At 42.3% G+C, this 27597-nt stretch overlaps 2 protein-coding genes across 5 annotated transcripts in view; both read right to left on the minus strand.

Annotated features, from left to right (window-relative positions):
- Positions 1 to 3503, minus strand: part of LOC307117702 (F-box only protein 44-like) — a 20213-nt gene extending 16710 nt beyond the window's left edge. Inside the window, exon 1 of the mRNA XM_079802706.1 lies at positions 3351 to 3503. Coding sequence (XP_079658832.1) covers positions 3351 to 3398 — 48 coding nt within the window. The 5' untranslated portion in view covers positions 3399 to 3503. The remainder of the gene's footprint in view (positions 1 to 3350) is intronic.
- On the minus strand, positions 2789 to 27597 carry LOC307117703 (F-box only protein 44-like). Of its 4 annotated transcripts, XM_079802710.1 has the most exons (8): positions 27285 to 27430; positions 25937 to 26198; positions 25247 to 25357; positions 23399 to 23513; positions 23215 to 23310; positions 19622 to 19658; positions 19523 to 19546; positions 18962 to 19089 (listed from the first exon to the last, which is right to left on the minus strand). In XM_079802710.1, the coding sequence occupies exons 1-8, from the start codon at positions 27306 to 27308 to the stop codon at positions 19087 to 19089; spliced, it is 672 nt and encodes a 223-aa protein (XP_079658836.1). In that variant the 5' UTR covers positions 27309 to 27430; the 3' UTR covers positions 18962 to 19086. The 4 variants fall into 4 exon arrangements, with proteins under 4 accessions (XP_079658833.1, XP_079658834.1, XP_079658836.1 ...); XM_079802707.1 differs by lacking the exons at positions 18962 to 19089; positions 19523 to 19546; positions 19622 to 19658; ... (3 more) ...; positions 25937 to 26198; positions 27285 to 27430 and adding exons at positions 2789 to 3719; positions 3812 to 3947; positions 4060 to 4155; ... (2 more) ...; positions 7520 to 7645; positions 7726 to 7901; XM_079802708.1 differs by having other exon boundaries at positions 18865 to 19089; positions 19523 to 19658; positions 27285 to 27597.

Here is a 27597-nt window from a genome sequence, read left to right on the forward strand (position 1 = left end):
AGGCGTTTCATATAAGATCTGGCAACTTAACAACCTTGGAATAATAAATTGATGTGATTATTTATATAATGATGGGGCCATACAAATTTTGGTAGATTCCCGTGAGAAATAACAAAACGGGAGGGGGTGCGGGAGATGGGTGTGAAATACGGGAGACTCCTGGCAAAAACGGGAGTGTTGACAGGTACGGTCCGAGGTGAAATCGCAGGAGAAAGCTTTGATGGTTCCGTCCGATGGCATTGAAGTGGCGATCAAGTTCTTCTGCATTGATTGAAGAAGACATGATGAGCTTGCATGGTTGCTTCAACAGAGTTTGGGCCTTCTGGTCCATGGTCTTGTGAGGCCATCAGGTTCCCTGTTCCACACACACATTTGGCTCTGTGTGTATGGAGGCATACCATGTTGGCGGCCTGCTGGGCGGAAGCCCACAGGCACAGTGTGTCGTGTCCGCGAGGGAGAAGGGCAGAGAGAGTCTGAGATCTCTCTTTTAAAGGTCTGGGAGTAGTCACACCCTCCTGTCCTGAGGTAGACTTGACCAATGAGATTGTTGGGATTTTCAAGCGGAAATTCCTCTGGAGATTTTATGGCTCTTTGTTTCAAGCATGAAATCAATGGGTCTGTGCCCATTTATACTCTAATTAATACAACAAACACATATTGCCTCCTACGAGAACGTGACATACATGAAAGTGTAAGTCGTGAAGCGAGCATTAATTTGATAGGAGACACGACATATATGAGGTTACATGATATAGTAAGTTGTTCATAAGACATGCATAAACAAAATAACCTACAAGAGACACTTTACAAGACAGTTATATGTGTACATAATATGTCCTGGGGTGCATGTTCATTTATAGATGGTTTGTCTATAACTTGAGGCAAAAGTGTGTGTTTTACAGGCTTTGTGTCTTTCCCATGTGGCCACATTCTTTTAGGCCATAAAACAAAGTTTATCTGATGGTAACCCTGGTAACGGAGTATCCTGGTACCCTGTGCTCTTGGGGGGAGGTTTGCTACTAAGCACAAAGCATGTGAAACACATTTGTTAAATGTAACTGGCGATTATGTGTCTGATTCGCATCAGTCGCTACACTTTATTTATTTCATTCAAAGCTTCTTATTAAGAAGGAACAGAGGTTTAGATGTTGATGTTTTGTATGAAAGAAATAAATTCAGACTGGATTGTAATAAGTGAAGATGACGAGATCTAGAGATGTTATTTAATTTTCTGTTGCTGCCAGTCATTTTACCAGTTTTCAGTTTAAATAAGGAGATTTTACTTTCATTTTAAGGTTTTTGTTTGTGCTGCCAGTCATTTGACCATTTTTTTTTATAGTAAAGGTGTTTGATCATAAAAATGTAGGTAATACCTGTAAAATAACAGTTTTTCAGCTTATTTAAATATAGGATATTTGACTGTAGTTTTATCATTCGTTTTATCAACTGTTTTGTTACTGTGTATAATTTAGTTATTTTTCCTGTGTCCTGTGTTTGTTAATTTTGTAATTGTGACCGCCGGAATAGTTATTTTAGTCTATAAAGTTTTAAATACGGATATTTTTCATACACAAACGTGCCACTTCGCTTCAGAAGGCCTTTATTAACCCCCTGGAGCCGTGTGGAGCAGTTATATGATGGATAGATGCACTTTTATGGACTTCAAAAACTAACCAAGTCACTGCCATTATAAAGCTTGGAAGAGCCAGGACTTTTATAATATTACTCCGATTGTATTCGTCTGAAAGAAGAATGTCATATACACCTAGGATGGCTTGAAGGTGAGTAAATCATGGGCTAATTTTCATTTTTGGGTAAACTACTATCCCTATAATGCTACAGTTACAAGTTACAGAACGAGTTCGCCAGGGGCCCCGGACGACTAACGACAGCTTGGCAATGCATTGGCTGGGAATCGAACCTGGGTCAACTGCTTGGAAGGCAGCTATGCTCACCACTATACCACCAACGCAGACGATTGGTTGTTGGCTGGATGCCATCTTGTGCGCTCAATGCTCGCAACACATTAGCAGCGGGCATGTGCAGAGGAATTGAAACTCTCTTTGTTTGGGGGGGGGGGGGGTGGGGAAAACTACTGAGAGGGGGTTTTAGACATTGGGGGTATAAGAAGCTTGTGGCTTCTTTGTGTCCCCAGTTCACACTCAAGGCAGCCTCGGATGGCTGTGTTTGACAGTGGCTCTTTCTTGCAAGAAAAATTAATCTTTATAAAGACAATTGGATTATGCTTTGTCTCTTATTAGTGATGTCAATGAATTAATTTTTTGCCGTAACAGCCTACATGGTTTTATACATTGCCAATTTACAAAAAAATATGCAATACATTTTTAGACTAGGATAAACTTAAAGGGGCTATATGCAACTTTTTCCCCAAAATAAACATAACAATAGCCTTTTTATTTTACCATTTATGACTCAAACATCTCCTGATGAGCATACTGACACCTTGTCCCCTCACAGTGGGTGCACCTATAAGTCTGTATCCTATTTTTCCTATTTTCTGGCGGGTTGTTTTTTTTCCCGCGCTGTCTGCGGATGTGACGTCACCACCGCTGCGAGAGCGAGCAGAAAATAAGAGCAGTTCTGTTTTTTGGCCACAGGTGTCAGTCGCGAGTTTAAATTTCAGAAAAACGCATATAGCCCCTTTAAATTTACTTTGGCATGGAGGAAAAATTGTCATTGTCTCATTATTTCTCACACATGGCCCTTTTTTAAAAATAAACCTATGGTCACATCACATGACATAAATTAAGGGATTTAAGCAGTCTTTCACACTGCTCCTTTAACTTAAAGAAGTCTGTAGAAGTTTAATATATGCAATTATACATATTAAAATCAGTATTAACAATTGTTAGAGATAATTTAATGTCATGGGAACATGTCTGAAACTCAAGTTCTTAATGAAGGCCCTCCTTAAAAATGAATGAGTTTAAGGTACTCAGTCTCCATGCAACACAGTGTTTGGGAGATGATGAGGCGACATTGATAAAGAAAGGAGGACAAAGAGGCCTTTTTAAATATAAACAGCTAAATACTGATTTAAATGTAGTGAAATACAGAATTATTATGACAATCCTCAAATCATTTACAACAATCTTCAAATCATGTACAACAATAAGAGATGCACTTCATTTCCTTAAGGCTTTTAAGTTCACCCCTACATAGAACAGCGTTTCTCATAACAGGGAACAAATTCAAACAGCAAAACGCTACCTCTCTGCACTTGTCACGGACCCTATCATTTGTTTTTGAGTCTTGTCAGTTTAAAAGTTCAAGCAATTTTCAATTGTTGAAATGAAATAAGATGAAAGATGATCGAATTCGATACTTGCATGTCTGAAATGGCGCATACACCCGAATGCATTTTCGTCTACTTCCATTTTCGCTTTTAGTTTGCTCAGCAGGATACTATTAAGGAGATTATGTGAAATCCAAAAACATGGTTAAAACAAGCCTAAGATATTGATTTAATGACATACAGTTATATTTCATCTCTTTTTGGACTCTGACTTAACTCCGACTTTGCCCTTTTTGGACTCGGATGTGGTGGACTCTAACTCAACATTACAGGGACAGATCTCCACACTACTGTTAGTGACCCGTATTCCATAACGTCCTGCCCAGAACTGTGTATCCTTTCCACCGTGAGTAAAACAGATAAACCGAACCCCAGGTCCATAATCCTTAAAGATGTGTGTCATCTGAAATCATAAAGAAAGAAAAAAAAAAGTATATATAGTGAGAATGACAGAGTTATTTGATCAGATTCAACTGTTAATTTTCTTCTACTCACTTCACACCACTGCTGATCGTTCCACTGTGGAAAGAAAACTGACTCCGGCTCAAAGGTACTGATGGGTTTCTTCTTCTGATCAAGCAACTCTACACAGATCTGATACTCACTCCCACAATCCCAGCGCGGGGCACACCTGCACCAGACAAAACATTTGCAATTTATACTTTATTTAGTATATTTTAAGTGGTATAATAAATAAACCACTGATACGGTGACATGAAATGAGAGTTTGAGCGAACACTCACCAGTCTGATATTTGGATGTGAGGTTGCAATTGATCCATGAAAGCAGCATTATAACCTTCTTTCTTCAAATCAATCAGCTGTCGCTTCAAACATAACCTGAGGACAAAGTTTATACAGGTGAAAAAGAAGGCATTCTTTTGAAAATTGCATTTTAATGCAAATAATTTCAGTTTGAATTTTGAAGAATAGTCATATCAAACTTACATGTAAGAGGTGACAAAGCATTTTGGGACTGTGTGATTTGGGATTTCTACAGGATGATCTCCTACTGCCCAGCAGTCACCACCATTCTGTACAATCTCCCATCCACTGAACTCATCTAATCAGACCACCGGAGAGGAGAACATTACATAAATAGGGCAATAGCATTTCCAGGAGGAATAAAAGGTGGGAAACGAATAGTGTTAATGTTAACACTAATATTTTTATTACAACAAGTACCAGAGGTTCATATAAGAGCCTTTGAATATTGGACAAATGGGGGGCCTTGGAGTCGTTTAAACCCGAGTAAATCATTTAAGACTTATTATGTCCCTCTTGGAAATTTGCCATTTTCGCATGTACATTTACCTTGAAATGTGTACTAAAGACCACTTTTGATCCAAATATTGAGGTATCCATAAATGTCTGTATAACCAACATTTGTTGAGAGCCATTATCCAAAGAATTTCAAAAATTCTCTAATATCAACCGATAACTGATATGTAACAGATCAGCTGGTGAAAGATGAAGCACAGTGGAAGATGTCCAAGTATAAATCTGTTCAGAAAAATAGCATACCTAAAGCTAAAAACTACAAAGCAAACAGTTTGGAACATGCAAAGACGAAAACTGAACTGTCGAGGAATATCAAAACAGTGCTGCCTTGCAAACGCTGCAAAATTCCAGGGCTGTGTTCCCCAAAAGCATCATAAGCCAACAGAACGTTGAAGGGTCAAGGGTCAAGCCAAACATCACTTGTCTCTTCATCAGACACATATCCTTCAAGAATGATTTTATGTTCAATATTAAAATAAGAATTAATGATAATCAAGTTATAACCATTTCCTACATTTGATAAATCAGCTCTCTATATTCAAGGAGTGATTTTGGATATTGTAGTGATTTGATTTAGTTGCTGTGTGCTTTTGAATCCACATTCTTTAGGTGCTGCTCTGAGTCTGTGTCAAGACGTGCTGACAGGCAAATGTCCTTGGTGTTTGACACTCCAGGGAGTAAAGAGTGCTCAGCATGTGTTAACTGTATGTCTTACTAAAGTGACCCCTGGGGTCATCTATGTCACAGCTATGGGACTCTTGTGGGGACTCTTTTATGTACCTCTTTTATATGCTTTTCTTACTAAATAGAATAAATTCACTTCTGTACTAAATGTAGTATCAGCATGTTTTGGAGAAGTGCTTTGTTGATAGTTAGTTAAAGGGTTAGTTCACCCAAAAATGAAAATTCTGTCATTAATTACTCACCCTTATGTCGTTCGACACCCGTAAGACCTCCGTTCATATTCGGAACACAAATGAAGATATTTTTGTTGAAAGCTGATGGCTGAGAAAGGCTTCAGATAGGCCTCCATTGGCATTCAGTACACTTATACTCCCAAGACCGATAAAAGGCACTAAAAATGTTGTTACAAAGTCCATCTCACCACAGTGACTCTACAATAATCTTACGATGCGACGACAATAGTTTTTGTGCGCAAAAAAAATCAAAATAACACCTTTTTCCAACTTGTTACTGCCTTCCGTGTGTGCCTCCACGACGCATGCGTGAGAATATGACGCAGATCCGGCGTTCGGACAGATGACCCAGAAGCGATTTGTTTACGAGCAGAGGAAGACGCGCGTGTCTAAGCTGTTGGATTCTACATTGATCGTGCTTTAGGTCTCGGCGTAGTGCTCAAAATGGGGCTTAAGTGTGCATTTCATGGATTCCCGAACCCCGGCGCTACGTCATATTCTCGCGCATGCGTCGTGGAGGCATAAGCGGAAGGCAGTAACAAGTTGGAGAAAGGTGTTATTTTGATTTTTTTTTTGCGCACAAAAACTATTGTCGTCGCATCGTAAGATTATTGTAGAGTCACTGTGGTGAGATGGACTTTGTAACGACATTTTAAGTGCCTTTTATCGATCTTGGGAGTATAAGTGTACTGAATGCCAATGGAGGCCTATCTGAAGCCTTTCTCAGCCATCAGCTTTCAACAAAAATATCTTCATTTGTGTTCCGAATGTGAACGGAGGTCTTACAGGTGTCGAACGACATAAGGGTGAGTAATTAATGACAGAATTTTCATTTTTGGGTGAACTAACCCTTTAAGATGTTCCAAACCTTGAGGGAAACTGCTATTCTGTGGAGCATTGTGTGTGCGTTTCATGATTCTGTGCAGATCCAGTATTGGAGATGGTCCTTTCGGCAGACGATTCTAGACTTGGAGGCGTCTTTTCTATGACCTCCGAGGTCACTAGGGACTAATCTGGGCCTGGGCGACATCAAGTCTACGCATTTTTAGTGATATATGCTCCTATCTGTCTACGTGTGGAAAGTTGCTTACATTGCATGTTGCTAGAACCAATCAGAATCATTCCACATGGCAGTAATGACGTGTCTAGACCTTGAAAACCGTATAACTGTTCAGAAAATTGTATGTACGTTAGACGGAGGCGGGGAGACTGTTAGAGGGAGTGCGGCCTACGAACTCCTCTTGAGCTGGCTTCTGCTGATGAAACTGCAAACTATTCTTCAGTAAAATTTTCTTTAATTAATCTGACTCCTGGTCTTCATTTTTCACTACTGGTCCTGGGTCCTAAGCTGTTACCCCAACAACGTAAAAACCATTGGCACCAATGCTCTCTATGATCAGCTTAGGCTGACGATGCTTCTGGGAAACAGCCCAGAAAATTAAGTGCACTGTTTTATTGAAACATTATTTGTTTTCAGTCCAGTGGCTCACCTTCTGCTCTGGGATTCTTCAGCAAGTTCCGTCGTTTCCTAGTTAGAAAGTAAAACTGGCGCCAGTCCTCTGGGGGTCTGGACGCATTACAGGGCTTGATCCCTTCTCTCCGACAGCGCCCTCTCCAGTGTGCAGTACTATCCACCAGCTCCTTCCACTCACGACACACCAGCCGACAGACTTGCACCACCTGATGTTCAGGCAGGTTCAGTAGGATCTCCTCAACCACAGCTAGAGGAACATCTGGCTGCTGACCTGTGCACTGACAGAGGAAGAAAGATTACCTTTCAATTTGGAAGATCCAGCTGTGGAACATGTTTGCTGGTTGTTGGTCCAAGCTACCATGTTCCACCCCAACCATTTTAAGATGGTGTGACCATCTGGTTCATTGCGGTCCATACCATGGTCTACTTATCATAAGGCAGTGAATTTCAACACAGCATGGTTACGTTATAATATGATGCTAATTCTCTATCACATGTGGCTGTAACTGAAACCAAGAACTGAAAAACTTACCGAGTCTGATCTGGGTTCAAAGTCCCTCGAAGTAAAACGAATGTGCCCGCTCTGTGAATGACCCATTTTTGTTTTTGATTTTTTAGATAACATCGGATTTCTACAGTCACGTTTGTGCGTCTGGACCTACGGGTGTAAACGCGGAAGTTACGTCTCATAGCATGACGATGTTACAGTAAATAAAACTGAAACGCAAATAACAGTACCTTCGCATTAGTTATATGTCAAACATCTGACAGCTGATCCGCAGTTCTTTTCAGTTTAGATATCTCATTAGTAACACGTAGAGGCATTCTAGACTTCAAACCCCGCTGAATCAGTATAATCGGTAATCCTCATAATCACATGAGATTCCAAACCGAAAGTGTCGGTGTTACAATATATTCGGTTCCTGAAATATTTGGTTCCAGTGGGTGGTGTTTTCATGAATATTCATACGTTTCCCGTGCTATGGGCGTGTCCTTGAGACTACGCGCAAATCAATGGAACAGAAAATATTAGCACACACTCCGATTAATTATTATTTTAAAATAGTAAAAAAGTTTAATAAAAAGTGTTTAATAATAAACAACAACTGTGCAACAGTTTCAAAACATAGTTTGATAAATCGCCAGAGCTGTTTTGCCTGATTGATTGCAGACATTCAGATTATGCAGAGCAAATATGAGCGAATAACTAGTGAGTCTAGCTTCTTTTAACTCTTTGATCTGTTTGGCCTTTTTTTTTTTTTTTTTTAAACGTGTGATTATTTAAAATTCATTTGAATAGTTTCCTTGTGCTATAGTTGTCATGCAGTGATACACGACTGAAATTAATCTCTTGTGGCCTAATAATATGAATTTAAACTGTTTTGATTATTCTGTGTCATCCTTAATTTCTTGTTCATTTTGTAGAAAACCCCATCAGTAAGGCTCAAGTGCCCCTTATCAACACCAAACTACAAATGTTTTCCTTTTTGTCTCACATTATACTGCATAAATTTGTATCATTAAAGTCACAATAATAAATGCACAATTAACCACATAAGCTACATAACGAAGAAAAATAGTATTATTCCTTGTAGTCATTATAATAAACATTGCAGTATTATAAAATACACATGTATAAACTTTTGAATTATTTGTTCTGATGATGACATATTCTTCTTGGGCAAAGGTAAGCAGCAACTTCAATATTTTTTGGAAAGATGAGGAAATATGTCCTCACCAATGTATCTTCTATGTTTTCATTGTCATGCAAAGTCAGATTGTCTGTTTCGGATTGGATGTGAGAGCTGCAGACGCTGGTTCTGAATGTGTGTGATATGGACACACATGGAGGATGTTCTCATTTGCCAAAGAGTGACCAAGCTCTGTTTTAATAAACAGTTATCTCAGAGACGCATTATTCTTGCATTCCTTCTTTCCACACATTGTTTTGAAATGTTCCTTGTCTTTTCAATGTGAGTTACATTCATGGAGCAACTGCCTCATTACTTAATTGTTATATAACAATAGTAAAAATAGCAAACATGCAAATGTTTTGTTAAATTGAAATATTAACTTAAAATATCAGGAGACTTAAAGTAAATATTTTGGGTCAACTGAGTTTGGCTGGCAAAATAGTTTGGCAATCCCTGCCCTACAAGATTATGGTTTACCTTTGTTTATCATTGTATGGTGTATAGAAAAACACCTCTGATAGATTAGAGAATGTTACACAATTAAACACACCTCTACGGATCATATGGATCATTTTGGATGCTTCCACACATCATTATATTAACATGACATGTTGGTTATTTCAAAATAATTTTCACCACAGTGCAACATATTGTCAAAGAACAGACATGTTAGTCTATGTTTTTGTGGACCCATTTTAAAGGGATTGTCACCTACATTAAAATGGTCACCTTCATTGTATTTCAAACCTGTATGACTTTTTCTTCTGTGGAACATATAAGAATATATTTTGAAATTATATGTGAGAAAAGTGTTGTAGTTTTTTCCCCATTAGGAATATATTTTGTGCTCCACATAAGAAGTCATACAGGTTTAGATAGGCTACAGTATAGACAAATATTTTGATGTTGCTTTTTTTTAAAAATTTTTTTTAAAGCTTTCTGACTTTAATGCTACACAATAACCAGGAAAATAAACATTTGTAGTTGTTGAAAAGAGGTACTTGAGTCTTATCTATGGGCCTGTGGAGGTTGGTAAGCACTGGCTATCTAAAAAATAAGCAAGAAATTAAGGATGACATGAATAATCACACCAGGGTAGCACATGCATTTATTTTATACATTTGTGGAGGTTTATCTCAGTTATTGTTGTCGACACAAACAATTCCAATTAAAGTATCAATCAAGCCCAAACACATCAAAGTCAAAATAAATTGTATTTATTATGCTTTGTATTTGAATGCATCTAATAAATCAATCAGCACAACAGCTCAGTCAGTATCATAACACACAAACTGTTTTGAAAATGTGAAGAGTTGCGTTGAGTTGTAATCCATTAAACATGTTGCGATTTGAAGAGCGTGCACCAATAATTTCTGTTCCATTCGTTTGCGCGTAGTCTCAAGGACACTCCCACAGCACGGGTAAACTAATCAATATTCATGATTGCACCACCCACTGGAACCAAATATTTCAGGAACCGAATATATTGTAACACCGTAAACGCCATTAGGCCACGCCCACACCGGGGGCAATCCAACGCTCTCCATTGACTTTGCATTGCATGAGGCATTATAGCCGGAATTATAACAAAAAACAGAACAATGTCTAAAAGCTGATATGTGACAAAGTGTACAGCAAACAAGATAAAAAACACAGAAATAAGTTATTATAAGCTGTCGACCCAAAAAAAGGAGAGTTTAAAGAGACAAAAGTGGATAAAGGCAGTAAAACGTGACACTTCAGCAGGAAGAATGGGTAAATTTGGGGATCCTGACACTCAGTATGCGTATGTGTGCAGTAAACAGTCTGTCACTGTTGAGTCAAATATCCAAATGTCAGTTTTATATATTATATTTCCTGTCTCTGATTACGTTCCCCTGTAGTGTGTGTAGTTCTCAGTGTAATATAACGTGTCGCGCTTTGTCTAATGGCCTTAAACGCTCGTTTTTTGGGTCAACAGCTTATATAAACTTCTGGGTTTTTGGTTGTGGGTTTTGTTTAGCTTGTTTGCTGTACACTTTGTCACATCCGCTTTTAGACATTGTTCTGTTTTTGTTATAAGTCCGAAATGACAAGGATGCCGCTTCACGCAATGCAAAGAGAGGGCCCAACTGACGAATGCATTCGTGTTCTCAGGATTCATTCGAAATCGTATACTTCCCTACTACGATATTAGGCCAGGCAAACGTGACAAAACAAGTACTCATAAAAGGGTAAGCTAAAAGTAAGCAAGTTCTAAACATAGGCTTATTGTATGGTATGTTGTTTTAAACCAAAACGGATTAATCTTTCATTAGGCTAATATAAGGTTGATTTAGGAATTTATCTTTAAGAGACTTTGGCTTATTGAAAGATGAATGAAAAGATCCCTGTTTGTATCCCATCCCCCCAATTTATTGGTGCTTGATTTACTGTTTATTTATTTGCACTTACTGAATGCCATTATAAATGTATATCGTGTTTATTATGTTGATAAAAATAAATAAAATACATAAGATAAATGATAATAAAATACCAGGAATGTTTGTTGATTGCTTCATAGCCCCATACATTTCTTTTAGATATTTTAATCTACACCGGGTACACAGCAAAAACCCGTGTTAAATGAACTCTCAGAGTTTATTTGACTCCACACTCATGAGTGTTAAAAGTAACTCTGAAGAAGTGTTAAAGTGAATGTGATTATTAAGTGATGATTGACCATTAGTGAGGACACCTGATGATAACAAGCAGAATCGCTGAAGGAAAGAGTTATTATTTTAAGTCACCATTATGGCTCTTGACCCTTGACTTTTTTTTTTTTTTTTAATTTGTTTTGTCACTTGGTTTAGCCAGGATATTTTTAAATATAACTATATAAGAAGAATGTCATCTACACCTACAAATCATGGGGTTGTTTTCCTTTTTGGGTGAACTATCCCTTTATAACTTATTACTTTAACTTCACTACATTTCTATCAAGGTCCTCGAAGTCGGAAGTCGTTTCTATTGAAAGTCAGTGGATGCTTCTTCAAAACATGATTGGGTTTTTTTGTGCAGAAAGCCTAGTTTCAATATTACTTTAAAAAACAAGCGGTTCCCTTTTAATTTCTGGTGAAAAATTTCTTTCTTCACTGACAAAAATGAGACAACTAAACATTTTCGTGAACGGTTAAAAACGAGACGAAAATGTTACGGAGGGACGATTTGGAAAGTGATCCAGTCAGACCTGATGTCCTGCATGAGATTTGACATTGAAACAAGCTTATCTACACTTGCTGCATGTCTCATAAAATGTTCAAAATGTACGAGAGAGAGAGAGAGAGAGAGAGAGAGAGAGAGAGAGAGAGAGAGAGAGAGAGAGAGAGAGAGAGAGAGAGAGAGAGAGAGAGAGAGAGAGAGAGAGAGAAGCAGACAAATGGATAAATCTGAAAAAGCATGACGATGCGAAAGAGACTTCAATTCAGTCTGGGTTTGTGCACACACAGAAAGCTGCCCCTCAAAAAGTGACACTTTTAACATGCTATACTAATTATATTTGGGGTATTTTGAGCTAAAACCTCATACATTCTCTGGGGACATCAGAGTTATTTTACATCTTGTAAAATGCCATTATAGGACCCCTTTAAGGTCGTCATCTATTTGATTAGTCTCCCCATAAAATCTATGTAAACTGCAATGTGAACTGCCTTAGTAGACTTGATGGACTGCAGCTACAATTTCAATTTCAATAAAGAATCCTGCTGAAGATACGCAGAGTCTCATGGTCTTCGCTTCTGAGTATCCTACAATACTTAATTGATGCATTACAATTGAACTAAACCCATTAGACTACAATCTTACGACATTTAGTCAACTAAAACTACATTAAACAATTCAGATGACTAAAATGTGTCTAAAACTAAATGGTATTTTAGTTTTCAAAAGACTATGACTAAAACTAGATAATTTTGCTGTCAAAATTAACAGTGGTATGAAGTATGGTCGGTCAAATAATTTTTTTTATGGATTTGCACAGCAAGTTGCCATAGCGTTGCGGATACACAGCTAACGCATAAAGTTTTTACAATGACGATAGTTAGCATGCAAAAATGTAGTTGGACTAATAATGTTAAATTAAGTGCTTTCAGAAATATAGCATAATCTTGTCAAATAAACACAATGTAGAAACCTTTTTCTAGTATGCTTTCAACTTTGAAAAGAGCTTTATAACTTTTAAACAAGTATTGTAATGAGTTCAGGTAGACGGATGCTAGCATGTTGGATGGAGCATCATTGGCTTAAACCATCATGATGGCACAGCGTGCATTCATACAACAATGCATCAATAATAAAATATGTTGACATAAAGGAATTTCACTTATTAATGATTATATACAAAATTAACAGTTATCAAGAATAACGTCGTTTGGAAAGTAAAATACTGTTCATAGAGACCCGACTGCACTAGTAAAGTCACATTTCATACTTAAAGTCACGTTTCATACTTCATACTTAAAACCTCCCCCCCCGGAGAGGAAGTCAGCCACAGCCATCTGAGCACCCGGCCTGTGGACCATCTTGAACTTAAATGGCTGTAAAGCTAGATACCAACGGGTGATCCGCGCGTTGGTATCCTTCATGCGGTGGAGCCACTGCAAGGGGGCGTGGTCCGAACAGAGGGTGAACTCCCGCCCCAGGAGGTAATAGCGAAGGGTGAGAACGGCCCACCTGATGGCCAAACACTCCTTCTCAATGGTGCTGTACATCGTCTCTCTCTTAGAGAGCTTGCGACTGATGTACAGCACCGGCCGCTCCTCACCCTCCACCTCAGGACCGCGCCCAACCCTCTGTCCGAGGCGTCAGTCTGTAGAAGAAAAGGGAGAGAAAAGTTAGGAGCCTGCAAGAGCGGTCCACCACACAGAGCAGCCTTTATCTGAGTAAAAGCCTGCTGGCACCGCTCCATCCACTGAACCGTATCTGGTACCTCTTTTTTAGTTAGATCAGTCAGCGGGCTAGCGAGGTCCGAATAATTAGGTACAAACCTCCTGTAATATCCCGCTAGCCCCAGGAACTGTCTAACCTCCTTTTTGGTCTTGGGTCTCGGACAGGCCGCAACAGCTGCGGTCTTGTCAATTTGGGGACGCACCTGACCATGACCCAAGTGGAAGCCCAGATACTTTACTTCCACCCGCCCAATTGCACACTTCTTCGGGTTGGCGGTAAGCCCCGCCCTTCTCAGCGACTTCAGGACAGCTCGCAAGTGCTGCATATGACGCTGCCAGTCTGCACTGTAGATGATGATATCATCCAGATAGGCAGCGGCATATGCAGCATGTGGCCGGAGAATTCTGTCCATCAGACGCTGGAAGGTTGCGGGAGCCCCGAACAGGCCGAAAGGAAGGGTGACGAATTGGTGTAATCCAAACGGCGTGGTGAAAGCGGTCTTTTCTTTGGTCATTGGAGACAAGGGGATCGATCTGCCAATAACCCATAGTCAAGTCCAGCGTCGAATAAAAACGAGCAGTCCCTAGCCGATCAAGCAATTCGTCAATCCTTGGCATTGGATAAGCATCAAATTTCGACACCGCGTTCACCTTACGATAATCCACACAGAAACGGACCGAGCCGTCAGGTTTAGGCACTAAAACAATCGGGCTCGCCCAGTCACTGTTGGATTCTTCTATCACACCCATGTCAAGCATAGCCTCTAATTCTTCCTGAACCACTTTTTTCTTATGTTCAGGCAAGCGGTATGGCCGGCTGCGAACCACAACTCCCGGCTCAGTCTCAACGTGGTGTTGGATGAGATCAGTGCGACCAGGTAGGGGCAAGAACACGTCAGCGAACTCTGCTTGTAAATGTTTTACGTCAGTGAGCTGCGAGGGCGAGAGGTGGTCTCCCCCCGGGGCCAGAGCGAGAGATTGAGGTTTTTGAACCGCCTCCGGCCCGAGATCCTCCTCTCCGCTAGGGCTGCTCGATTATGGAAAAAATCATAATCACGATTATTTTGGTCAATATTGAAATCACGATTATGTAAAACGATTATTTCACATGACTTTGGGAATGTGTTGTATTTATTAAAAATACACCTTTCAACAATTCAATTGAAATTGTAACATTTGTTGTACTTTTTGAACTATTAAAATAAATAATATAACATATATTCGAATCAAAGTATAAAAGTATTCACGTAAAAATGATAACCACAAATAAATAAGATCAACAATATGGTTCGGCTATGCTTTTCATGTACGTCTAACATTAGTTTTCAGGTACAGAAATGTATCAAATGTAAAATAACATTGCATATTTGAGTGCATAAATTAAAGATTAATCCTATTAAACTTACAAAAGCTATTCAATCAAGAGCAGTGAGTGATGTCCTTGTCTTTTGTTGTTTGACATTAAACAGACAGCAGTAAAGGCTACTGCCCCTTTAAGACCTCGCGTCTTCTTTATCGACTGTATAAAGTTCACTTAAGGCATATACAGACTATGTCTGCTAAGATACTCATCAAGATGGACATGTTGACATACGTTTTGTGTGAGTTTGTCCGTTTAAGAGCAAGACTTGAAAGAGAACTCAATATTTGCGCGCTGAGAGACGTGTGCGCGCTCTCGGATGAACGCACAGAGACACATTTTCTCACAGCGCGCGCGGCTTCTCATTCTAAACCTAAACCCTAAAGCACTAAACCCGGGTGATGACGGTGAAAACGACTGGTCATATTCGAAAATATGGCAGAACTCGCAATCTCGCATGCATTGAACAAAGTTTACAAAGAGAGAATTATTTGAAAAATATGAAGGAAAAAAAGGATGTTTACACGGCTCCCCTGCTCTCGTCAGTTTTTGTTTCTTTATTAGATTGTCATAGGTCACTCTGTTTAATTTTCAAGTGGTTAAACAAATTCATGGTGTTCCCTTGCGTCACAGCCACTGCCATTCTTAGCATGTTTCTGCTCGTCGCCTGATTCCTCGAAGCCAAACTGTTCCCAGACAACGGAGTTGGTTTTGCCTTTTTTGCTCACCAAACGCTGCTGTAACTGCCCTCCTTCTGCCATCTTTACTCGCGCCGAGTTTTTAAATTCCAGCGGATGATATGCACACGAGACTCACGAACTGAGAGAGATTTGTGGGTTCGGGAGGGGCGGATGTGCGCGTGCGCGTTTCATTCAGAACGCAAGGCAAAATAATCGTTTTTTCTCGATTGTACTATTTTGGTGATCGTTGGGAGGCAAAATCGAAATCGAAATTCGATTAATTGCACAGCCCTACTCTCCGCTCACCACCGTCGCGAGCATCACTGACTCCGCCTCAGACCATTTCTTTAGCAGGTTGAGGTGGTAAATTTGACGTGCCCCGTCCCTATCTGATCGAATCACCTCATAATTGAGATCGCCAACTCGCCGTGTGACCTCAAAGGGTCCTTGCCACTTTGCAAGTAATTTCGAGCTCGACGTAGGGAGTAATACAAGTACCTTATCTCCCGGAGCGAATTGACGAAGCCTAGCGCCTCTGTTGTATAGCTGTTTCTGTTTGTCCTGAGCCTGTAACAAATTCTCCATTGACAGCCGCCCCAAAGTGTGGAGTTTTGTTCTCAGGTCCAGGACATACTGAATTTCATTTTTACTCGCTGAAGGTCCCTCCTCCCAAGCCTCCCTAAGGACATCCAGCACCCCCCGAGGCTGGCGTCCATAGAGAAGCTCGAAGGGGGAAAACCCCGTGGAGGCTTGCGGGACCTCGCGAACAGCAAACATCAGAGGTTCTAGCCATTTATCCAAATTTTTGGCGTCCTCGTGAACGAACTTACGAATCATGGATTTCAACGTGCGATTAAACCGTTCCACCAAGCCATCTGTTTGTGGGTGATAGACGCTTGTGCGAACCGATTTAACGCCCAACAACTCGTAAAGTTCGCGAATCGTTCGTGACATGAACGCCGTGCCTTGATCGGTGAGAATCTCTTTCGGGATTCCCACCCGGGAGATGAATGAAAACAGTGCGCTCGCAACACTTTTCGCCGAAATAGTGCGGAGCGGGACTGCTTCTGGGTATCGCGTTGCATAGTCTACCATAACTAATGCAAAGCGATGCCCGCGTGCTGACCGCTCTAATGGCCCGATGAGGTCCATACCAATTCTCTCGAAGGGGACCTGCACTAGCGGGAGTGGGCACAATGGTGCTTTTGGGGTGGCCGGTGGATTCACCAACTGACATTCACGACAAGGCGCACACCATCTGCGTACAGTCTCGTGAATGCCCGGCCAGAAGAAACGGGCCATTAGACGGTGGAGTGTAGCCGTTTGTCCTAAATGCCCGGCCATAGGATTAGAATGAGACGCCTGGAAAAGCATTTCCCGGCGGCTTTTAGGTACTAACAACTGGGTTGTATCCTGCTTTGACTGGGTGTCTTGGGTCAGCCGATACAACCGATCCTTTAAAATACAAAAATAGGAATAAGAGAGCGGCTGGTCAGGCTGGAGGAGGTGGCCGTCGATGGAACGGACCTGATTAAACACGTTTTTCAGTGACTCATCCCGGGACTGTTCCAGGGGAAAGTCATCGCGGTCTGTGAGAACGGGCATCTCCAGACCTCTCTGTTCCCCCAGACCGGCCCCCGGAGGTCCCGAATCCACCTCTCCCAACTGAGCAACCGTCTCTTTCCCCTTTACACGTTTTCCCCAAGAAGCACCCGCACACAAATGCCCCAACAATTTATTAAATGCTGGCCAATTGGTCCCCAAAATTAGCGGATGCCGGAGGTGCGGGTTAACTGCCACCTCAACACTATGCTTTTGTCCCCGAAATTGAATATCCACGGGCAACAACGGATAGTTCACCACTTCCCCGTGCACACACCTCACCTTAACCATGCGGCGGTTATCCAACACCTTAGACCGAATCAGGCTTTGATGGATGGAGGTCTGGTTACAACCCGAATCCACCAAAGCCTGATAAGTACCCCCCTCGATACTCACAGGTATCTGGTACAGGCCAGCTTGATCGGAGGCGGCTTGCGGCGCGTCGGGGACCCGGATCAGTGTCCCCACCTCCCTCACCGGACACCGATCGATGAAATGGCCGGGGTCCCCACAGCGCCAGCAAGCCGGCCCAGGCTTCCTCACCGCTCTAGTGGCTGGCAGTGGGTCCTGTAATTTGCGTGGAGAGAGCGCGGGCATAGGGGAGGAGGGATAGGGATCCGTCCCGGACGCCCCTCCCCTCTGGACCGGACGGGGAGGTGCCGCCGGTTCACCGGGACCGCCCGTTCTCCACCTTGGGGCTGGTCTAGGCGGCCACGCCCCTCGCGACCTGGGAAGGGCAACAGGTTTGGGGAGAGAAGGGGAAGGAACAGCAGGAGGGCGAGAGAGAGAGAGAGAGAGAGAGAGAGAGAGAGAGAGAGAGAGAGAGAAGCCGCTGGCAGGGGCTCGCCGACCCCGGTGCACGCCACGATGTGGTCCTCCGCCAACTGGATGGCCTGGGTCAGCGACGTCGGGCGGTGGCACTGGACCCACTGCGCGGTCTTCTGAGGAAGCCGCGCGACGAACTGCTCCAGTACCACCTTGTCGATGGCTCCCTCGACGTCGCTTCCGTCGGCCATCAGCCACTTGCGGCACGAGTCCCGGGGCTGGTGCGCGAAGACGAAGGGCCGGCCAGAGTCGTCGAGGGTCAGGGTCCGGAACCGCTGGCGATGTTGCTCCGGACTCCGGCCGACCCGCTGCAGGACGGCGCGCTGCAGGTCTTCGTAGTCCAGGAGGTTCTGGACTGGCAGTTGGTGGGCGGCTGCCTGCGCCTCCCCAGACAGCAGTGGCAGGAGCCGCATTGGCCAGTCCGACCTGGGCCACCCCCGGGACTCGGCGGACCTCTCGAAGAGGTCGAGGAACGCCTCCGGGTCATCCTCCGGTCCCATCTTCGAGAGGCCGATGGTAGCGGCCGAGTCGGTGTTACACGGGGGGGTGGCCGGAGCCCGGATGAGGGCCCGGCCACCCCCCGTGTTCGTGTTGGGCCCGGATGAGGGCCTCGAAGCGTCGATCCTGCTCCGCCCTCACGGCCAGCAGGTCGTCATGGTTCTGTTGGTGAAGACCAGCGAGCGATTGTACGAGGTCCGCAAGCGGCGTTTTTGGCGGGGTCTCCATCGCGGCGGCACTCTTCTTCCTTCCCGGGTTTCGGCACCAGTGTAAGCTTTGATGTGGTGTAGGAAGGAAGAAGACGGGGTCGGCTTGACTGAGACTGCACTTTATTGATCTTTATGATCCTCAATACTGGTACAAGCGCTCGGCACATTCAACTCAAACTCATAAACTTTTCCAATCACTCGTAGATCAAACTCCAAACTCTCTCTCAGCATATAGCCTCAGCCGTGTGTGTGCATGTCAGTCCCAGTCCTGAGCTCTCTCTCCCATCTCTCTCTCTGCTGCAGCTTATAAGCAGTCTCTCCAGCCAATTACTGCAATCAGACACAGGTGTTATTAATTTGCACTTGACCTACTTACCAAACGCTCGGCCCTGCTCTCTCTCTCCCGCTACAGACCTCGCAAAACCACCCCCCCCCCCGACACAATATCCTTATAGCATAATTTATCAGTAGAATTCCTCATCTGAAGGTCATTTTTGTGCCCGGTAAAAATAAAAAATCATGCAGGAGGACACTATTTCTCTTCAAATGGACAGATCTCCACACTACTGTTAGTGACCCGTATTCCAAAATGGCCTGCCCAGAACTGTGTATCCACCCCTCCATGAGTGAAACAAATAAACCGAACCCCAGGTCCATAATCCTTAAAGACATGTGTCATCTGAAATAAAGCAGGACAAACGCAGGGGCAATGAGGCTTAGACTCTTAGTTTGATTATAGGAGAATAAGTAGTGTTCTACTTACTTGACACCACGGCTCATCGTTCCACTGTTGAAAAAAAACTTTTTCAGGCTCAAAGGTTTTGATGGGGTTTTTCTTCTGATTAAGCAACTTTACACAGACCTCATATTGACACCCACAATCAAAGCGTGGTGCATACCTGCAGAAAAGACATTTCATAATTGTGCTTTCATATTAGAGATTGGTATGTACCCAACACTGGTACTGCGTACTTAAAGGGATAGTTCACCCAAAAGTTAAACTTCTGCTATCATCAGAGAGGAACACAACAACAAAAAAAACCCAGACATTTTTCAAACTATATTTTATGTTTTAAGGTTTGGATCGTTTTTAAAGAGGACCTATTATATGGCGTTCACACCGGACGCGATTCGCGCGAAGGTGGACGCTTGAACATTTTGAGTTTACTCGCTTCAATCGCGCGTGAAATTCGCGCGAATCGTGCGTGACATTCACTGCACAACAGACGCAAATTCGCATCATGGGCGGGGCTTCCGCCAGCGGCTCGTCTCGTTGAGTAATGGCTGACATGGGCTGTGTTAACATGTCTTTTTTTTGTTAAAATCTACTGTTAATGTGTGACAAAACGTAGTTTTAAGACTTTTTCAGTCGATAATGTAGCTGTTTAAAGCTCAAATCTGTGGTTTATTTATATAAAGAGTGCCTATTTGAACATTTTATCTGCCGTTTTCGGAGTTGTGAGCTCCAGCGGATCAGCGGCGCTCAGTGCTCGTCAGTGATGCGCGGGTTGATCCAAAATGAGCGGGTGCCCGCGGCCACCCACGGTTACCCGCGGTTACGAGTCATCCAAAAATATTTTTAATGATATTCGGGTCACGGTCGGTCGGATCGTCAATAAATCCTTATTTACCTTTTGAATGTTGAGCGTTATTAACTTTTGAATAAATGCTGACGCGGGACAAAATGCCCGATTTCCCAAAACGTTGAACTGAGCAATGCCATTGTACCATTTTAATAGGCTACTTTTAAACGCATTTAAAGTCAGTTTTATGTATTTTCTGAGAGGGGGCGGGATTTTTGTTGGGAAAGTCGGGGGAGAGACGCACACTTCGATTAGACTGGATAAACACATGCAGCATCTTAATTGTTAAGAAAATTTAACGAAATAAATGAATAAATCAAGCCTGTATTACATAACACTAGGCTATATCATACAGCATTCAGAAAAATAACAGTTTGCGCTCCTAAGGGCTTTCACACTTTTCCAAATGTTTTCCAAATGTGGGCTGATGAATTCTTCAAGCCGGGTCGAAACATAAACATCGCGTTCATCAATAATATGCATCTGGAGCTGAAATGGAAAATGATGGGCCGCCTCAAGAACTTCCTGCTCTCGCTGCTGCACCTCTGAGCACACCACGTCAGGGCCTGAAACATTTTCTCAATGGCCCAATGAGCTACGATGAGCATTTACTACTTTTAAAAAATGCGGGTCAGGAAGCGGGTCGGGTACAATATTTTCTTCTTTTTTTTTGCGGTCCGAGTTGCGGGCGGGTTAGTTGAAAACGTCGGTCGGGTGCGGGTTGTTTATACATTGACCCGCGCATCACTGGTGCTCGTCAAAGCCGGCGAGGGCAACCTTTCCTCGGCCAGTCCTTCTGCCGTCTGCCGCTGGCTCTGATGTCTCTGTGGTGTGTCTCGAGCTATAATTCGTCTTGTAACGGCCGATCTTTGGTGTCATGGATCTATAATTTGTTACCTGGCAAATCGTTTAGGCTGAGGGCAAAGAGAAGTTTCATTACTTTATATTTTTAGGCAATAACTGTACGTTGCAGTTGCAACGTTAGCCTACTAGCACTGACTTTGAATGTTTGACTGAATTGTTTGCTTTATTTCATGTATAGCTTGTTATACATTACTTATACTTTTGTATTATTGATCATACATAAACTTGCATTTAACAAAAAGAGACTGGGTTGTGTTTCATGTCATTTAATGTTATCACAGTGATAATCATATTGTCTGAACCAGATATTAATATACAGATTTTCTCCTCATTGTTGTCACTACTATAGCAAGTTCCTGATTGGTTAACGCGGCGCGAAATATCCGCCAAAGTTCCGATTTTTCAACTTGAGCGATTCGCACGTTCAAAACGCTCAATTACCGTCCTTCGCGCGGCCTCAATCGTGCGAATGAGGCGGCGAGATTCACGCGAATCGCGCCGCAGAATGCCATTTCGCGTCTCTGCATTGACTTAACATGTAAATCACTCGCGCGAATCGCGTCCGGTGTGAACGCACCATTATGCCCCTTTTTATAAGATGTAATGCAAGTCTCAGGTGTCCCCAGAATGCATCTGTGAAGTTTTAGCTCAAAATACCCCACAAATAATTTATAATACCATGTTGTAAATGCCCATTTGAGTGCATGTTTCTTTAAATGCAAATGATGATCTGCTCCCCACCCCACTTTCCAGAAGAGGACGGAGCCTTTACAACTCAAAACACTCTGCCAAAAACTAAATCATCTGTTTTGTTTTGATTAGCATCTCTGTCGTGGTCACGCTCACGTGACATTGCAGTTCTTCATCATCATGAAAGTTTATTATCTGCATGCGTTTTAAAGCCATATCAGACTATAATTCTGATCTATGGTTTTCTGAGCACACACACTCGAAGCACGCACACAGAAAGCTGGATGTCAGATGGTGCATACCGTGAGTATTAAACCAAGTTCTCTTTCATGTCTTATTGTGCTTAAACTTTCGAAAACACACAAAGTTTACATAATCATGGTTATGTCTGTGAACATAAACAGCAAAGAAATCGCATGTATATATTAAATCTGTGTATTAAAGTGACAGCAGCGTAATATACAGTTTCTACTGCTATTTATACCTTGGTCTGTTTAAATACTCGATTCTGATTAGCTGGAAGGTGTGCAGTAAAACCGTTTAATGCACAGGTAGTTCCAGTCAGTTTGATTACAATTCGAAATTAATACGCCACTATAAACATTGGTAACCATAGTAACACAGTTACGCCTGCAAACAGAGTGAGAGACATATATTAAAACGTTTATTTAGGTAGGCTAAATGGATGATTTTTGCATATCGTTTAATTTGTACGGTGAATATGGCAATTTTTTTAAATGGGCCCAGGCACAAGACGAAGTAGAAGACTTCGAGAAGACAAACAGTTGAATGACAAAAAGCGGCACAAAAAATGAACACCGGCAGAGCTAGATAAGATAGAAGACGACAAAGATTAGGTCAATACGATAAAGACAACTAAATGGGCAGTTTTCAGCTACTTTTTGCACCAAAGACAGAACAATTGTGATGTCGACAGAAATTCACTCACTTCTCTTGATTGAATACCTTTAGTAGCTTTAATAAGAAGGCATTTCTTTGTAATGCTGCTGTTAAATGCTCTGGCGAGGAGACACACACTGCTGTGTACACACACTGCTGAGACATTTATTTTCAGACTCTATGTAAAAGTGAATTTTGCATAATAGGTCCCCTTTAACAAGAAATTACACTTTATTCAGATTACTGCAATAATAGTAATACAAATAACAAATGTAAAATATAAATAAGAACGTCATATTGCAACAAGGCATATCTGACACAGATGGACAGGTCATGTACAAAAAAATCATCACATAAAATATGAAATTCAACACTTAAGATCCTGTAGCATGAAATGGGTGTTTGAGTGAACACTCACCAGTCGGATATTTTGATATGAGGTTGCAGTTGATCCATGAAAGCAGCATTATAACCTTCTTTCTTCAAATCAATCAGCTGTCGCTTCAAACATGACCTGAGGACAAAGTTTATGGGTGATTATTATGTAGATTGGCTTGCTGATTGATTGAATTTTCTTGAAGGATCTAAAATGTCAAACGTACCCATAAGAGGTTACAAAACATTTGGTGACTGTGTCTTCCGGAAATGGTTTCCTATTTTCCTCGACCGCCCATTGGTCACCTCCATTGCGTAGAATCTTCCATCCTTGAAGACCATCTAAAAAAGAACATCAGAAAACAATTGGTGCAAACATTCCTTTTTTTACAGTGCATCCGGAAATGATTAACAGCGCTTCACTTTTTCCACATTTTGTGTTACAACATTATTCCAAAATGGATCAAATTAATTATTTTCTTCAAAATTCTACAAACAATACCCCATAATGACAACGTGAAAGAAGTTTGTTTGAAATCTTAGCAAATTTGTTTAAAAAAAATTATAATAATCACACGTACATAAGTATCCACAGCCTTTGCTCAATACTTTGTTGAAGCACCTTTGGCACCAATTACAGCCTCAAGTCTTTTTGAGTATGATGCTACAAGCTTGGCACACCTATTTTTGGGCAGTTTCTCCCACTCTTCTTTGCAGGACCTCTCAAGCTCCATCAGGTTGGATGAGAAGCGTCAGTGCACAGCCATTTTCAGATCTCTCCAGAGATGTTCAATCGGGTTCAATTCTGGGCTGGGTCACTGAGGTGTCCTGTAGCCACTCCTTTGTTATCTTGGCTGTGTACTTAGGGTAATTGTCCTGTTGGAAGATTAACCTTCGCCCCAGTCTGAGGTCCAGAGCGCCCTGGAGAAGGTTTTCATCAATGATGTCTCTGACTTGTCTCCCAGTTCCTGCCGCTGAAAAAAATCCCCACAGCATGATGCTGCCACCACCATGCTTCACTGTAGGGATAGTATCGGCCAGGTGATGAGCAGTACCTGGTTTCCTCCAGACATGACGCTTGTCATTCAGGCCTAACAGTTCAATCTTTGTTCCATCAGACCAGATTATTTTTTTTCTCAGGGTCTGAGAGTCTTTAGGCAAACTCCAGGCGGGCTGTCATGTGCCGTATGGCCACTCTACCATACAGGCCTGATTGGTGGAGTGCTGCAGAGAAGGTTCTCCTCTCTCCACAGAGAAATGCTGGAGCTCTATCAGTGACCATCAGGTTCTTGGTCTCATCCCTGACTAAGGCCCTGACTAAGGCCCTTCTCCACCGATCGCTCAGTTCACTCAGTTTGGGCGGCCAGCTCTAGGAAGAGTCCTGGTGGTTCCAAACTTCCTCCATTTATGGATGATGGAGGCTACTGTGCTCTTTTGGACCTTCAATGCTGCAGACATTTTTCTGTACCCTTCCCCAGATCTGTGCCTCGATACAATCCTGTCTCTGAGGTCTACAGACAATTCCTTGGACTTCATGGCTTGGTTTGTGTTCTGACATGCACTGTTAACTGTGGGACCTTATATAGACAGGTGTGTACCTTTCTAAATCATGTCCAATCAACTGAATTTACCACAGGTGGACTCCGAACAAGTTGTAGAAACATCAAGGATGATCAGTGGAAACAGGATGCACCTGAGCCGGAGTCCTGCATGGGTCCGATTTTGTAAATCCGCACCCGCCCGTACCCGCAGTGCTTAAAACCGCATCCGACCCGTTTTCCGACAACAGCACTAATTAAAATCCGCACTCAACCCGACCCGCTTAAAATATAACCGACACCCGACCCGCACCCGAAAAAAAAATCAGTTTAGCATATCACATTATACACACTTACAAAAATGTTTATTGCCAGCATACTGAAGTTAACTAAGTACACGACCATTAACACAAGGACAACTTCAGCCGAGCTGTCAAAGACGGTTATGTGTACTTATCATCTCTACAAGGCACATTCAGTTCTGTCCCCTTTTTAAAAAATACTGTTCGATAGAACTGCGTGTGCTAAGTTTGTTACCACAGTTATCTGCGTGCTTCCTCAGCGATGAAGTTCCACATTTGCGGCTATCCAATCTTTTCTTCAACTCCTCAGGATCCATCTCGACGAGTGCAGATGGTTGTGATTCTCCTGGGAGGGCGCGCGCACAAATAAACAGATATGGATTTGAAATTATTTTATCAACTTGAAATACAGGCAAGGCATATTTTTGTAGATAAATTGTAGAAAATATGCATACATTTTTTAGGAACACATCTACAATATACATATATATTCGTTTGTATGTGACTGTTTTAAACCCGTGTTTAGACCCATGTTTCTCCCTTGTCCAACCCGACCAGCATCCATATCTGACACAGTTAGGATGTTTTTCACCCGTTTCATTTTCTCGGGTCACCCGTGCAGGACTCTGACCTGAGCTAAATTTGGCGTGTCATGGCAAAGGCTGTGAATACTTATGTACATGTGATTTTTTTTTCATACATATATTTATTTGCATAGATTTCAAACAAACTTCTTTCATGTTGTCATTATGGGGTATTGTTTATAGAACTGAGGAAAATACTGAATTTAATCCATTTTGGAATTAGGCTGTAACACAAAAAAAGGTGGAAAAAGTGAAGTGCTGTGAATACTTTCCGGATGTACTGTGAATACTTTCCGGATGTACTGTATACTGACATGTATTGTCTTTATTATGTGGCTCACCATCAGCTCTGGGATTCTTAATCAAGTTTCGTCGTCTTCTACTTAGAAAGTAAAACTGGCGCCAGTCCTCTGGGGGTCTGGACGCATTACAGGGCTTGATCCCCTCTCTCCGACAGCGCTCTCTCCAGTGTGCAGTACTGTCCACCAGCTCCTTCCACTCACGACACACCAGCCGACAGACTCCCACCACCTGATGTTCAGGCAGGTTCAGTAGGATCTCCTCAACCACAGCTAGAGGAACATCTGGCTGCTGACCTGTGCACTGACAGAGGAAGAAAAATGACCTTCAGTTCTACTCCATTTGGAAAATCCAGCTGTAGAACATGGTTGCTGGTTTCTAACTGGTCATAATCAGCTACAATGTTGGTTTCTAACTGGTCATAATCAGCTACAATGTTCTGAAAAATAGTTTGCCCACTTTAAGCCTGTTTGACCTGCTGCTGATGGATGGTTAAAGGGGCTATATGCAACTTTTTCCCCAAAATAAACGTAACAATAGCCTTTTTATTTTACCATTTATGACTCAAACATCTCCTGATGAGCATACTGACACCTTGTCCGCTCACAGTGGGTGCACCTATAAGCCTGTATCCTATTTTTCCTATTTTCTGGCGGTAGTCTTTTCCCGCGCTGTCTGCGGATGTGACGTCACCACCGCTGCGAGAGCGAGCAGAAAATGAGAGCAGTTCTGTTTTTTGGCCACAGGTGTCAGTTGCGAGTTTAAATTTCAGAAAAACGCATATAGCCCCTTTAAGAGTGGTGCAGGAATGACGTCAAAACCCGGAAGACTAATAAGCCTGAGGTAAACATAACTTTAAGATACTCTGTCTACTAATTAGAAACCTAAATTTTCAAATATAAAAATAACTGCGTCAAAAATCGCCTCTCGGTTTAAGTGTGTAGTTGACTTTGTAGAACAAAACGCCAAATTATCGTAAAGTTATGTTCACCACAAGCTTTATTGTACTCATAAACTGGATGGAAAAAACCGGTCTTCCGGGTTTTGACGTCATCCCGACCATTGGACAAGCTAGAAACTTGTGCTACAAAACACATCTACCATCTTAAACTGTATTTTCAGCAGCAAATAAGTCAATTTCTGCATTATGTCTAGGCCAGTTTAATGTTAGTTCTCAGTGCAACTTAACTGACTTCGTCTGATCTGCGTTGCCTCGAAGCAACAATGTGCCCGCTCTCTGACTGACCCTTGCTTGTTTTTTGATAAGACATTGGTCCTTTATTTTACACTTTTGTGCGTCTGGACCTATGGGTGTAAACACGGAAGGTACGTCTCATAGCACGACGATGTTACAATAAATGAAACTGAAACGCAAATAAAAGTAGCTACCTTCGCATTAGTTATGTCAGACATCGTTCTTCTAACCAGCGGTAAGGACTCTTATTGCAGCAGCACTATAATCTGCTCTATAATCTGCTTCTGGTTTCTGCAGCTGTGTCCCAATTCAAGGGCTGCGTCCTTTGAAGGCCGTGTCCTTTGAAGTGCGCGGCCGACGCAGCCTTCAAAGGACGCACCGAGACTCGTTTACAGTGGAAGGTATAGCGGATTGCGTCACCGCAGCGCGACGAAGGCCGTCCCAATTCGTAGGTCCTTCGAAGGCTCCTTCAAAATATGGCCTGCAAATGCGTCCTTCTTTTCCCAT

This window comes from Gobio gobio, assembly GCF_949357685.1.
Source record: "Gobio gobio genome assembly, chromosome: 21".
Classification (NCBI taxonomy): domain Eukaryota; kingdom Metazoa; phylum Chordata; class Actinopteri; order Cypriniformes; family Gobionidae; genus Gobio; species Gobio gobio.

Bases quoted from the DNA above. Each gene is read 5' to 3' on its own strand.
- LOC307117703 (XM_079802707.1), bottom strand. From the start codon at position 7,612: ATGTTATCTAAAAAATCAAAAACAAAAATGGGTCATTCACAGAGCGGG. The intron at 7,266-7,519 runs GTAAGTTTTTCA...TTCCTCTGTCAG, and splicing joins TTGAACCCAGATCAGACTCG to TGCACAGGTCAGCAGCCAGA. The intron at 3,948-4,059 runs GTGAGTGTTCGC...TGTCTGGTGCAG, and splicing joins CACATCCAAATATCAGACTG to GTGTGCCCCGCGCTGGGATT.